General features: G+C 38.6%; 1 protein-coding gene across 1 annotated transcript in view; it reads left to right on the forward strand.

The window, feature by feature from the left end:
• OCA2 (OCA2 melanosomal transmembrane protein) overlaps positions 1-14,342 on the forward strand; it is a 192,961-nt gene that overhangs the window by 34,491 nt on the left and 144,128 nt on the right. The window contains exons 6-8 of the mRNA XM_074816908.1: positions 8,620-8,777; positions 10,430-10,512; positions 10,862-11,015. Coding sequence (XP_074673009.1) covers positions 8,620-8,777; positions 10,430-10,512; positions 10,862-11,015 — 395 coding nt within the window. The remainder of the gene's footprint in view (positions 1-8,619; positions 8,778-10,429; positions 10,513-10,861; positions 11,016-14,342) is intronic.

The following is a 14,342-nucleotide window of genomic DNA, read 5'->3' on the forward strand; positions in this document are numbered from 1 at the left end:
TTATACCCTGAGAGGACTGGGTGTCCTCAGAGCCTGGGCTGCATAGACTTGTCCTTTGATGCAGACCACAGCTGTGCTTCCTATCCAAGTCATACTGAACGGTCTGTGTCTGGGGCGCCTTGTGGTGCCCATCCAGTCCTTGTGTCCAGCCTCTGCATGAAGCCAAGAGTGTGGAAGTGGGGTTGCAGACCCAGTGGGATCAAGGCTCAGCAAACAGCTGGGACTATGGCCTATACAGGCACCTGGCTGCAGCAACTGCACCCCAGACCCATTGTATACTGTCATCTATAAAATATCTGTAGTGTATACTTGGACCATGATGTTACCCAGTGAAATCCTTCAAAAGCAGGAAACTAGATGATTTATGGATGCGTTTCCAGAACAGCTTAGCCCAGCCATATATATGGATTTGTAGATCTGTAGATATTTTTCAGTGGAGGTGCAGATTCCTTTACAAATTTTCCATGCGAAATTGCTCAATAGTGAATTTAAGTCCACAGATTGCCAAGAAACTGTTCAAAAGAACAAGCAAGAGAATAATTCAAACTAAAAATGATTCATTGCAGGTGAATGCAGACCTGGATGTAAAAAGTCTTTGAGGGATGAACATTCAGTTAGTAAACAAAAACTTTTGCAAATAAATTACATTTCTTGTTTCTGCTATATTTCTAGTTTAATCAGTCTGGTTTGCAATCTGCTTGGCTCTTATTTCACTAGAGTTAAAAGATGATTCACCTATAGATATATTTCACCTGGGAGGTGTCTTGTTTTGAAAAGGTGCAGTAGGATTTAATTTTTGAAATGTTGATTTTTTCTCTTTAACTAGGCATTTCCATGGCTTTGAGCAGGAAGAATCCATTTTTAAATAGATTTGATTATTAGCATTCTCACTGTCACCAATAATGACACAATATAATGTAATTATTAGTTGAGTAAATGAGGAAGAAAAAGTTAGTGCTTGAGGGCCATTTATAATTAAAAGTTGAGATTGTTTTTTGGAGGAAAGCAAGTGAACATTTAGTAGGACTAGTGACAACTTCAACTGTAAACTCCCATCAATATCCTGTTCACATCAATATTTTTGTCCTCCTTGAAACTGTTGTTGAAAGCTCCTACATATGGTGGTGTTGAACAGTACCAGGGCTGTCGTGGCCCAGTCTGCCAAATGAGGGTATATTGGCAGCGAGTCTTTAAGTTCAGGTTTTAGTCAACTGTCATAGCATAGCTTGAGGATTTCCTCTCTTTCCACAGATTTTGGGTTGGAACCAGAGCTGCTGCATTGTACACATTGACTCTGCAACCAGTTATTCTTTTTTTTTTTTTTTTTTTTCAGGGAAGTGCCGCTGGGACTGGGATTTGAGCGTTCCTATATCTCACATTTTATCTATCATGTCAGGATGCTTTGAGGCAAATAGCGGTCAGACAGTCAGAATATAGCATTCCTCTTTCTTACTTGACAAACCTGGAGCTGAAGCTTCTGAGTTTGTCATGTGTTTTGAAAACTGTCCCCTACCTGAGGTCACTGAGCTGGGGAAAAATATATGAGAGGCAAGCAATCCAGCAAAGCCATGCTTCATTTTCAAGGTGACCTGGTAATTCAAGCAGAAGGGTCAAGGAGAAAGGTCACATTCTAAATGAAGTTTGGAAAAGGCACAAGCAATTCTGAATGTCGTCTCACTGTTGCTGTTGGTCTTCATTTGCACAGAAGTAAGCTCACGTGGTTGTCCTCCACTTTGTTGCATAATGAAGAAAGTATTTACCTTTTTGGCTAGCGTTGGATAACTTTAACCATTCACACAGCAGTGTTGAAGATGTGATTTATGCTGACTGACAGACTGTGGTATTCCCAGAGGACATTAGATGCTACTCTCTGAATGTCTATGAGAATTTGATGGTAGACTGGCAGGTGTGCTGCCGTAGTCCTTGTCACAAAACCCCTAGAGGTTGCTATATGAGACTGCTTTGGGTGGAAAATAAGTCTCTTAGCTCATATGATGCCAAATTATGCAAATGAAAACTCTTTACCTCTTGCTTATGCCTCAAAAGCTGTTAAGAAATGTTTAATGGATACTAGCCACTATATACTTTCTTTAAAAAAATTCCTTCCTCTCATTTCTATTTCTTTCCAGAAACACCCATGCACATTGATGTGTGTGTTGTGTTATGGATGCATGCTCATGCATACAATGTGTCTGCATATGCTAGAAAAATGAAAGCAAAGTTTGAAATATTTTTAAAAAACAAATTGAGTGATCCCCTTTGGACATCATATCCTTTGTCATCCTGGTGTCACTTAGATATTTGTGGTTTTTCTGTCATGCCCATTAGGTCTGAGGCTTGCTCAGAGGCAGGACTTTCTGGCTCTGTGCTGGCAGAGACTTGCATCAGCTAGCATGGGAGTGACCTGCTTTTCATATGGCATCTCTTTAGCACTTTTCCACTTGCTCTAGTTCCCATTTGTTTATGTTTCTATACCTTAATCTCTTTGGATTTACTCTAGCTGTTTTTCTTCCCATTATCTTATTTTTTATTGGCCCACTTATATCTCCCTTTGCTTTGCCAATCCCAGTGGGTACAAACCTGGCATGTAGCACTGAAGTGTGTGGGCTGCAGTTTCTGAAAACAACATCTTGCCTCCTGTGAATTAATAGAAGCTTTTTGAGTCTGTAAGGTTTTTTAATGCTGATTTCCCTGTCAGACCAGTTACAAATTCAGTGGATTTAGTATAGTTTTTCAAAATAGTGGTAATACTGTTCTTTTTTGACAACACTTGGGATTTATTGGCTTATAAATTCTAATTCAGCTCTCTAATACCAGAAGGAAGTAAGTTTATACTGAAGCCACACTAGAGGACCCTCTTCTGCAAGAAGCAAGATTCAATACCCCTACTGATGTAAATGCGCGAAGCATTTTCAGATCCTTTGCTCAAATACTGCATGTTAAGTGGGAAGCATCAAAATTCAGTAAGATGATGTGCCTTTGGAAAGTAGATTATAAAAATAGAAGAGATACAGAGTCTGAATAAATTCCATCATTTCTGAGTTTAGTTATATGTACCTATTCTAAGACATGAACATTTTTATTTTCTGTAACAGTTTGGCCATTCAAACCTCCAGGTAACTTCTCTCTGTTAGCTGGTTGACCAAAGAGTGAATGAGAAATATTCTTGTTCTTCTCCACAATTTACTTGGGCTTTCAGACTTGAAGAATCTTGTGAAATACTAAATATACTCCATGTTAATTCCTTTGTTTCTTATAACTTCTGCCCTGATCTAAGTAAAATTTTAAATTTTTCTCCAGCAATGGGAAGCAGACAGCTGGAGCACTAACTGTGCACTAACTTTTTGAATTGAACTAGGCTTTATGAAATTAAAAAGTAATGGGGATTCGTGAATGTTGTTAAGGAATTATACAATCAAACTATATGCTACCTTACTATCATTTAAAGAAGTGTCTGTCTCCCCAATACAGTGCTGCCTTTTCTTTCCATTCTACAATTATTGTTATTTCTATACTTCTCAATAGTAGAAATATTTTCTTTGCAGAAGAAAAGGTAAATCTCCTTCCACTGCATTTCTGTGCAAGGGGCCTCACACCTACCTTGCCAAGCTGTGGATTTCTGTCTTTCCTCTGCTCCTGACAAGTGTTTCAGTAACAGTCTTGTTTGTCTCCCTCTCAACCTCTGTACTTGTGCCAGTTTCTGTAACAGGTGAGGGTAGGTTAGATCAGTCTAGGTGAAGCAATTGCATTTTCCTTTTTCAGAATGTCAGAACTTCCTTCTCTGGGCCCTGAAACCTGATAAAAACTGGGGAGTGGATTGTGAATTCTTTCTGAGTCTGGCCAAGGATCTTGCATTTTTATAAATATATTTTAAAGCCTTTCAGTCCTTATCTGATTATTTGCTTTAAATGTTTCATATCTCTTTGGTAAAATTTTTGGAGCAAGGGCTCACATTTTGAAATGTATATATTTTCACAGCACCCAATGTGAAGGGTTTCTTACTCACTTGCTTTTTATGTGCAAAAAAAAAAAAAGAAAATACATCATCTCAAGTCATGGCTGAATGGGTCTCTAGTCAGTCCAAGTCAGACAAAACCATAAATATCAAATTGACTAGTCAGTGGCCATTTTCACTGACACCTTCCTCCTCAGTAGCTCTGAGAGATTTCATCACATCCAGTCCAGGATTAAGATCTCAAATTCAGAAAGTAGAAGATGTATCTCAATAGCAGTAACATGTTGAAATTTACATCATACCCTAGATTTCTCATTTCATTTGGATTCAGTGGAACTAGTTAAAACATTTCCACATGTGGAAGTGGATGGGAAAGCTCTAGATAGGGCAGACATAAGATGGATAAAAGTGCTGACCTTATTATCAAATTCCTTGCTGAAGTTGCATGGGTTTGAACGATTGGTGCAACTGTGTTAATCATGGAGCAAGAAAAGGAAAACTTGTAATCATGCCGTGACCATTAGCGACACTGAAAAATCACCTTTCCCAGTCCCTAAACCAGAGGTATATATAGAAAGAAAGACTCTGAGGCAAAAAAGATAGTCACATTTTAGCAGACTTTTCAGTTTCCATGGAGGTCCTAAAAATGGGTTTTTCTTCCAAGGACCATAAATTAACTTAATGAATGAAACAACCTCTCTAATCCCTTTCATTCTTTTTCCCCTTTCATTTTTTTTTTTACTTTTGAAACTCTAGATCTCTACTGTCAGACACTCCTCTGTTATTTTTCCTTGCAGAACACATTTAAAAATCTTTTATGTTTGTTGATGTTGTTGGAAACATACTAAGCATGTTGGCCTTCAGGCAATGTTTAAGCTGCTAAGTAGATGAATGAAGACCAGGACCATGTGCAGAGGCAGAATCTCAAGGCATCATTGAGAAAATGCTGTAGAAAAAAGGGTTTATTAAGGACTCTCAAAACTTCTAGAACCGATGAAGCACAGAGAAAGGATGGATCCAATGTAGACAAAAATGGAACCAGATTGCTGACACTCCAAAAAGGGAAAAAAAAATTATGGAGCATTCTTCAGATGAAGAAACCAATAGGTATAGAAATTCATGTGGTTCAATTTGGTATATTGTGAAGGGATGATGTAAAAACAACTCATAAGCTACAAACAGGGATAGGACATCAAAAGAGAAAGCTGCAAAGAGTGATGCAGAAATAACCCCAGTTAAGGGCAACATGTAAAAATAGATGCTAAGTCCCAGGCAAAATGCCTTTTTTAAAATGGTAATATCCTGGAGAAACTAGCATGAGTGACCTGGTCATAAATCAGGATCAATAGTATATAAAGAAACTTGGTGAAAAATAATCAGTAGATATAGTATTCTCAACGTTCATTTTACAGTAGGCAGAGTAGGTTATACAAGCAGATGTTAAAGAAAGCATAAAGTTAGCCATCTGCATGCAAATATAACAGAAAATCTGTGTCAATCATGGCTTTTCATCTGGCTCTGTATATGCTGAATTAATGGCATGATGGAGGATAGAGCAGGGGCTCAGTATTTAGGGAGTGACTCATCTCAGCTACACCTGAGTTAGTCATCCTAGGATCTCTTTATAATTAATAGAGGGAACTGATGCTTCTCATGAGCAATTTGTCTCATCTTTGTGTGGTGGTCTAAAATGAAGCAATGAATTCCATCTTAAAAGAACCCTCTTTTCACTGATTTGAAGGGAGTAACCAACTCAGATACAGTTGGCCACAAAAGCTACAATAAAGTGACATGAGGTGACTCTCACACACTCTTCAATACCTTCTAGGAGCAGCTAGTCAGAAAACCAAGCTCAGAAAAAACCGCTCTTGGTTTAGCTCTGAGCAGTGGACCCAGTCGGGTGCCAGATGTAAATACAGACAGCCCCTGTGCAGTGGTGCACAAAGCATACACAAACCCAAATCCCTTGACAAGATAATTCACAGCAGTAATATATTTTCAAGAATGGAACTACATAAAAATGAGGTATCTTAGCTGAAGTGAAATAAAAAATAACAGCTCTGGCTGTAAATCTTGTCAGGGAAATTTTTTGCTTTAAAGGCATACACTGGAGGCCACATTACAAAAAAAGTTCAGAAAAGACAAAATGTCCCAGCATGGTTAAGTTGCAGAATAAAAGGAGATATTAGAAGTTTAAAGATAGTTTTCCCAAAAGTTAGTCACATCTGAATGATTAAAATATAGAGGAAATCACACTCTGTCAATTTAAGGGAAATATAAAACCAAGTTAAGGCAGAACAAAAATATTCTGAAGAGCAGCGTGATAAAAAAATTGCAATTTGATTCATGTAAGTGTGGCTGAAGTTTCTTCCTGGTTTGTTTTGATTCCATGTTTCATAAAGGCTGTGATCTGCTCCAGTCTAACAATGAAATTATGACAGAGTCTCTAAATATTGTTTGGAGAAAGATAACTCTAATGGGATTTCAGAGCCTCAGTGCAGACTGGTGAATGATGTTCAGTTCCACTTGCAATCAAAGGGGAATCTGTTTTGCTAGGGCTCTTTCTGATGCACAGGAAGGAGTGGAAAAACATTCATCTTTATAGGAAAAGAAGGAAGGAACCACTCTTCTTGAAAATAAGGTTTAATTTTTTTCCCCCTTTAATTTTAGGCACCCTTTATAATAGCTCCTGAATGTGTCATCTAGGTAATTACAGGATTTATTTTAACAGTATTGCTTAAAAGGAAGCTGCCATAGTTATATGCACCTGAAGCTTTTCAAGATGTAAATTACTGGCTATACTCCTATAAAAGGCAGACTGTCAAGCAGTGTCCCAAATCATTGGGTTAATGACTTTAGGTCAGCAGGCCTGTTAGAAAGTATAATTAATGTCTCTAGTTAAAAGTATAGCTATAGTTCCAGGTGAGACTAATATTATGTATTAATTAGGACACAGAAAACCTGTGATGCCAAATCACACTTAAAACCTTCAGAACCAGAAGAGAACTGTTGTAATTTGTACTGATGCTTGCTAAGGGCTGTGTGTGTAAATTCTCCTGATTGGAGTTGGTCTTCTGATTTGTTGCATCTGAGGTTATTTTTTTATCCTTTCCTGTGTGATTCCTTTAAGCAAATAGACGCTTGAGAGGTTCATTCTTAATGAACGGCATGTGAGTGACACTGGTGCTGATTGCTCTGCTCACCATGCTAAGCAGGGTGACATTTGTATTACTTTGTAATGCATGGGCTGCTCACCTGTCACTAGATCTGCTAAGGTCTTTTTTGGATTAGTGTGAGAGACATCTCTTTTCTTGATCTAGTTCTCCTGCTGGGAATGTGGACAGATGCAACAGCTCTTTTAAAGATGAAGGATCCCTGCCTAATGTCACAAAGCTTCCCCCATTAGAGACTGGTCTACTATGGATGGCCTTACTGGGGCTCACTGGGAAGGACGGAACAGCACTGCCCTGAGTCCCCTCTAATCATACTGTGGTTTTTCTTCTGTTAAAAATCTCTGAGTTCTGTGGGCAACAAAAAATCTTTCGGGGAAAATCCTTCTAGTAGGTATATGATCTTGTACATGTTTTTTGCAACATTCACTCTTTGTAATATGCTCAATTAAATGTTAGATGTTAAAACCCTTAAGATACTCAAACCTGTGATTAAGGCACATGATTTCAACAGAGCATATATGTGTAAAATAAAGTCTCTTTTCCCTTCTCAGGGTATTTTTTTTTTGTTGGTGATGCCTTAGTTTTTTATCCGACCACAGATAGGAGCAAAACAATTACAATATTGCTCTGTTATTGTAACAAATGGACTGTGAAGGGTTTAAAAGTTCAGTCTTTCTTTCTTCCCCAAATACACAGGGATGCTTCTTTCTCAACCGTGCCAGAAGTGGACTATCACAATACTAAGTTTAAATAGTCCTACATGTATTTGGACTAATTGAGTCAGACTTCCAATGGATTTGTGGGTCATGGTTGGCTGATTTCTCCATTATATTAGACTAGGAATGTAGTTTGACCACACCTCATGCTAGATATCCAAGAGAGAGAGAAAGAAAAAGTAGATGATGGAGCTGGAGGAGAAAGAGTCTGTGAGTACCCAAATGAGAAGAGTTTGAAAATAGGTCTTTCAGATGTTTGAAAAATTGTGAGTAAAATTTTGACCAAAAAGCAAATCCTCTGTCATGAATAGGACATTGATTCTGGTTTAGTTTTTCCCATAGTTGGAGCTTTCACAGTGTTTTCCGCAGTACAGATTCTGTGATGTTTAAATTGCTGAGCTAATGATGCAGCCTTTCATCTAGTACAAGCACTTAAAAAGCCTTATTTATCTGTCTCTGTGTATTTCTGTATGTTATTTTGGAGCTTTGGTAGATCTACAGTGTCAGCTGAAAGCACTGGTGATCTCAAAAGTCACTAGGAAAGGTCAGATGTAGTTGTTCTGAATCCGTAACTGCTGATCCCTTAGGAAACGTGACCAAAACAGTGATACTTGGTGAGGAAGTAGACATCTGTTTTGTTTTCATAGTTTCTTAAGCATTTTAGCTGAAGAATGTTTTTTTAATAAGTTGACTAATCTAAATTTTTTTTCCTGGAATTTGTACAGCCTATGCTCATTTTTACTGGAAATTTACACCTTAACAACTTTATTAACAGCTATGAATCTGACCGATTTTCATGATTCTGCTCTGTTGAAGTTAGACATAGGAGGCCCATTTGTAGCAGATGTAGTTGATCAACAATCAGAGGACTACATTTTAGTACAAATCAGCCAGACTGAAGATGCTGGATCAAGGAGGAGACGCCAGCAGCAGGTGATGGTCTTTAGATTTTCTTTCACTTTCTCTGAGATGTGTTTTATCACTTACATTTCATCATCATTGTGTGGATTAAGTGGTCATGCTTCGCCCTGCTGTGAAGTGTGTCAACATCAGCATTAATACTTAATCCAATAAGAGGAAAGTTACATTTTCTTTTGTCTTTTTAAGACTTCCTTTAGCTTCTTATAATAAAATTTTGTGAAACTTATGTCCTTGACTGACACTTAGCATGGAAGTTCTTGTGTTTAAAAGGGGCAATGTTTCAAAAGTTGTCTTAGAAGGAAGAAACAAGTGCAAAGTGCCTTTTTGCACTTACTGAAATACATTTTCACATTTTGTTGCAAATTATTTTCTCAAATGTGTCACATTTATTGGTTTTATTTCTCTTAAGGCTTTCTTATTTTTGATGTTTGTAACAAGTTCCTGCTGCTCTCTCCCAGAGAACTCAGTGAGGGAAGATCTTTTACAGCCTGTCATTCTATATCACTGCAAAATAAAAATAAGCTTCATCATTTAATAAATAGCATTGACATACAAACAACTGCCTCTCATTCTGTATATGTGACAGGATGGTCTGCCTCTACTAGTGAGAGAACAAATGAACAATGCCATCAGTATTCCTGCTTATACCTAATCTCACAGTCTACAGCAAAATATTAGTCCCACTACCTCAGCATGGCAAAAAATACCATAATGGCAATTACTCTCTTAAACCACCCACCCCTGTGATGAGGAGGCTGCTGTAACTTGTGCTGCTGGCATTGATTCCCCAACTAGCCTTTGTGCTGCTGGGGGGCAGCCAGCACACAGTTGGTTGGAGCAGCCCACCTCTGCTGGCACGCCAGCCATGGTCCTGACATGAGTAGGTAGCCAAATTAACCTTCCCTGCATGCATGCTCCTCAGGCATTTCTCTGTGTCAGATGTTCAAAGCTGGCTGATTAAGCTGTTGTTTTTCCACACTTTGTAGCATACAGGGTCAGGACAGGCTTAGGATTTAGGCTACAATTAACCAAATTTGAAGTTTTTTAAAGTTCCTCTACTTTAAAAAAGAGAGAATATATGTATCTACATTTAAAGAGTGTATCTGCCTAAACTTGCATGAATATCAGTGTGTAGTAATGGGCAAAGTTTCAGAAAGTGTTTATCTTCTGAAAAGTTTTTATTTCTTTTTGCTCAGATCAGCAAACAGGAATTTTGTTTACTGAAATTCTACTATGTCCCCTTCATAATATCTAGGGGTATGAAGCTGCCTCCAGGCCTTTCATGGTCTGTACCTTATGTATGTTTTCTTCCCAGGCAATCTTTGGGAGTGAACCCTATTGTTATCTCTTGAGCCTAATTGCCCTAGATGCTCCTTATAGTCAATGCAAAGTGTGATTTGGCATCCCCGCTCTGGACCACCTCCTGGAGGTGTCTCTCACTTCACTGATTGAGTGGAGGAATGAGGACGAGTTTGCTCCAACCTGAATGCCTGTAATATACCTAATCAGGTGAAATTAATTTAGGCTAGTGTGTGTTATGCCCTGTCCACAAAAAATTCTCCTAAATGCACAGAAGAGAGAAAAAAGAGGAATAAAACCCTAGATCAGAGACATATCACTTCCACTGACTTTTATTAATATTGCCAAACGTGATTCTCTTGCAGGTGGTATACAACTGGTCTCTGCCCTTAAGTTCAAGAAGAAATCATCAAATCATCACAACTAGAACCTTTCAGATACCAAACAGGTTGGCTAAGAGACTGAGAAATGTTCCATTGGAGTAGTAGTTTACACAGACTTGACTATGACGGAATAGAAAATGTTTTAAAACTAAGCTATCACTGCCTGTTTCAGAGGGCCGGGAAAGGATGACTTGTTGCTTTTTAAATGATTTACAAGGCTGGTTTGTACATGAGTTGCTTTTGAAAGAATGCTATTTTGAGGGACAGAGTGAAAATGTTTGAAAAGTTGCTTGCAATTGCAAAGGTATAACACATATAAATATATTGATAGATACTCAATATAAAATTAATGCTTAAATAAAACTAATGACATTACATTCCAGAAATAAGAAAATCTTCTCTTTCTTTCACCAGAGGCACCATCTTCATAAACATTCAAGCTTTCCTACAGGAGCCTGGAAGTGTTCCTCTCTCCATGAAGCATCAGTACCTTCACGCAAATATAGAGGCACAAGTAACAATTGCGTCCATCATCTTACTAGGTGTCTACGTGCTGATCATACTGGAAGTAAGCCAGTTTTGAACTTTGATTTTCTTTTTCCCCTATACTGTAAATGAGAGCACAAGGAAGGGTTTTATTCTTGAGCTTTAATACAGTTTTAAAACATATATGAATCCTTGCTGTACTGTGAGTGTTGCTAATGGCATGAATAAGATACATGCAAGGAAATTGTTCTGAATTGTAACTGATTTTGGCAAGTTATATTAATGTTACAGTGATCTTGTGTATTTTTCTATTAGGACCTATTAGTGTTTTAATATTTTAATAGCATTATAGTTTGGCTGTGAGAGTGAAATTAACTCTGAGTTATAAAAGGTGTGTAAAACCTGCTTTTAAGTTAATTATTTTTCCAGATAAGGTAAAAGAGAAAAAACTACTCCCAAGTCCTTCTCTGCAGGGCTGCTCACAATCCACTCCTCACCCAGCCTGTATTTGTGCATTGGATTGCCTCAACCCATGTGCAAGACTTTGCACGTGGCCTTGTTGAACTTTATGAGGTTTGCACGGGCCCACCCCTCAAGCCTGTCCAGGTCCCTCTGGATGGCATCACTTCTCTCCAGTGTGTCAACTGCACCACACAGCTTGGTGTCATTGGAAAACTTGCTGAGGGTGCACTCAATCCCACTGTCCATGTCACCAACAAAGATGTTAAACAACACTGGTCCCAGTACTGACCCCTGAGGAACGTCACTCGTCACTGCTCTCCACTTGGACACTGAGGCAATGATGACAACTCTTTGAGTGCAACCATCCAGCCAATTCCTTACCCACCCAGTGGGTCAAATTTGACCCATTTGTCAAATCCATGTCTGTCCAATTTAGAGACGAGGATGTCATGTGGGACAGTGTCAGATGCTTTGCACAAGTCCAGGTAGATGACATTGGTTGCTCTTCCCTTATCCACCAACTCTGTAACTCCATCATAGAAGGCCACAAAATTTGTCAGGTATGATTTGCCTGTAGTGAAGCCATGTTGGCTGTAAGCAATCATCTCCTTATTGTCCATGTGCCCTAGCATAGTTTCCAGGAGGATCCGCTCCATGACCTTGCCGGAAACAGAAGTGAGACTGACTGGCCTGTAATTCCCTGGGTCTTCCTTTTTTCTCTTTTTAAAAATGGGGGTTTTGTTTCCCCTTTTTCAGTCAGTGGGAACTTTACCGGACTGCCACAACTTCTCAAATATGATGGATAGTGGCTTAGCCACTTCATCTGCCAGTTCCCTCAGGACTCATGGATGTGAGTCCCTCAGGACTCTCATCAGGTCCCATGGACTTGTGCACCTTCAGGTTCTTTAGGTTCTTCAGGTGGTCTCAAACCTGATCGTCTCCTACAGTGGGTGGTTCTTCATTCTCCTAGTCCCCACTTTTGCCTTCTGTGTCTTGGGCAGTGTGGCTGGAGTACTTGCCGGTTGAGAGTGAGGCAAAAAAGTCATTGAGTACCTCAGCATTCTCCATATCCCAGGTAACCAGGTCTCCCGTTTCCTTCTAGAGACGGCCCACATTTTCCCTAGCTTTTTTCACCAACATATGTATAGAATCTTTTCTTGTTGCCCTTGACATCCCTGACCAGATTTAATTCTATCAGGGCTCTGGCCTTCATAAACTGATCCGTCTGCTTGGACAAATTCTCTGTATTCATCCCAGGCTATCTGTCCTTGCTTCCACCCCTTGTAGGCTTCCTCTTTGGGTCTGAGCTTATCCAGAAGTTCCTTGTTCATCCATGCAGGCCTCCTGGTGTTTTTACCTGACTTTCTCATAATCATAGATACTTATAAGTAGATAGATGCTTATAAGTAAACTTTTTTGAATTTTAAAATGTGGAAAGACACCTATTGCCTTACGATGTTAGCTGTTTTCTCCATAACATCTATAGGAATGACAAAAGCTACAATCAGAGTAAATTTTAAACTATAAATATATAAACAAAACTTGACTGGTTCCCTCATGGATCTCTTGCAAGAGATCGATGTTAATGTTGTTAGAATATGTAATAGTGGCTACCTTATATTCACTATTTATAACTTTAGTGCCTGAAGTCCTGCTTTCTCAACACATTGCACTCTCTATTCCATTAGCAGTTATCACTATTAGAGAAATTAATTGGTGTTGCTGCAGGAGCAACCTCTCATGGACTTTAATTTTCAGTGTTGCTGTTCCCCATCTTTTATCAGTCTTTATTAGTTTCCTGTTTTTTATTCATTATCATTGGCAACTTCAGACAGTGTGGACACCCAAAGAAGTTTCAGAGCTATATTTTCACATATTTTCTTATAACAATGAAGAAAGAGGAAGCTCATCTGTTTCTTTTTATCTGTTACAACTCACAAGAACAACCCAAAGGTGTGCCTCTTGCCCCTCCTGCACAGCCCTCTTCTCCAAACATGAGTCTTGTGCCCACAACCTCCTGAACCCCACTGTCCTCATCTTTTAATCCTTCCTCCCCCTTCTCCCCTTGTCCATTGCTACCTTAGTCACCAGGGAGCGTGCAGAAGAACAGACCGCAAGAGCTTCTGCCTCCTGCAGGTAGAAATGATGGGAAAAGCTGATGAAGTGAGAGGTTCCAGTTGGAAAATGAAGTGCATTTACTGTAATTTGTCATCTCCAAATTTGCACCACTGTAAAGACACAGAGTAAATTCTGCTTTGAGGCAGTTTTTACTGAGCCTCTATGTTGGCATGGAATTTCTAGGTCAATATATGTCAAGTACTAGCCCTTGTTGGTGGAGAAGTCTTACTGTGTCGGGATGTGCTGTTCTTCAGAAAACATGTTAAGCTGTTGAACTTTGTTTCTTCAGACATTTATTTTAAGTGTTGTTTCTTTTGAAACTGATTATGTGTTATGTATTCATAAAATACAAATATGTTTCTGGAAAAAGAAGATGCCTCTTTAATTTCTAGTGATAACTTTTTTGATGCTTACCACAGATATGAATATTTTCTTACTTCATGATTCTACTCTGCCCCTTGAAGTTTTGGTATATTGCTTTGAACTCTCTTTAGATGGACATCTTTTAGTTACATTTTCTGTTTGAAATATTTTTTCTTTTTTTCCCCCCTATCTAATTATCCTTTCTTTCAGTAACTAGACATTCATTCACTTGAAATAGATTTTTTTCCAAATATTGATCAGTTCCCTCTTTGCATCTCAGTCTTCTTTCCCTTTCCTTTTCCCAGAGGACACAGGAGAAAAAAAATCTGCTCTTGTGGTATTTTTGAATTAATCTGTACTATTTTATAGACTTGTTGAAAACAACAAAATATTTAGTTTTGTTCTTAGAAGCGTACACTGCACAGGAAATTAAAACAAGTGTATGTTAAAAAAACAAAAAAAAGTG

Source organism: Strix aluco, chromosome 2 (assembly GCF_031877795.1).
Source record: "Strix aluco isolate bStrAlu1 chromosome 2, bStrAlu1.hap1, whole genome shotgun sequence".
In the NCBI taxonomy this organism is placed as follows: domain Eukaryota; kingdom Metazoa; phylum Chordata; class Aves; order Strigiformes; family Strigidae; genus Strix; species Strix aluco.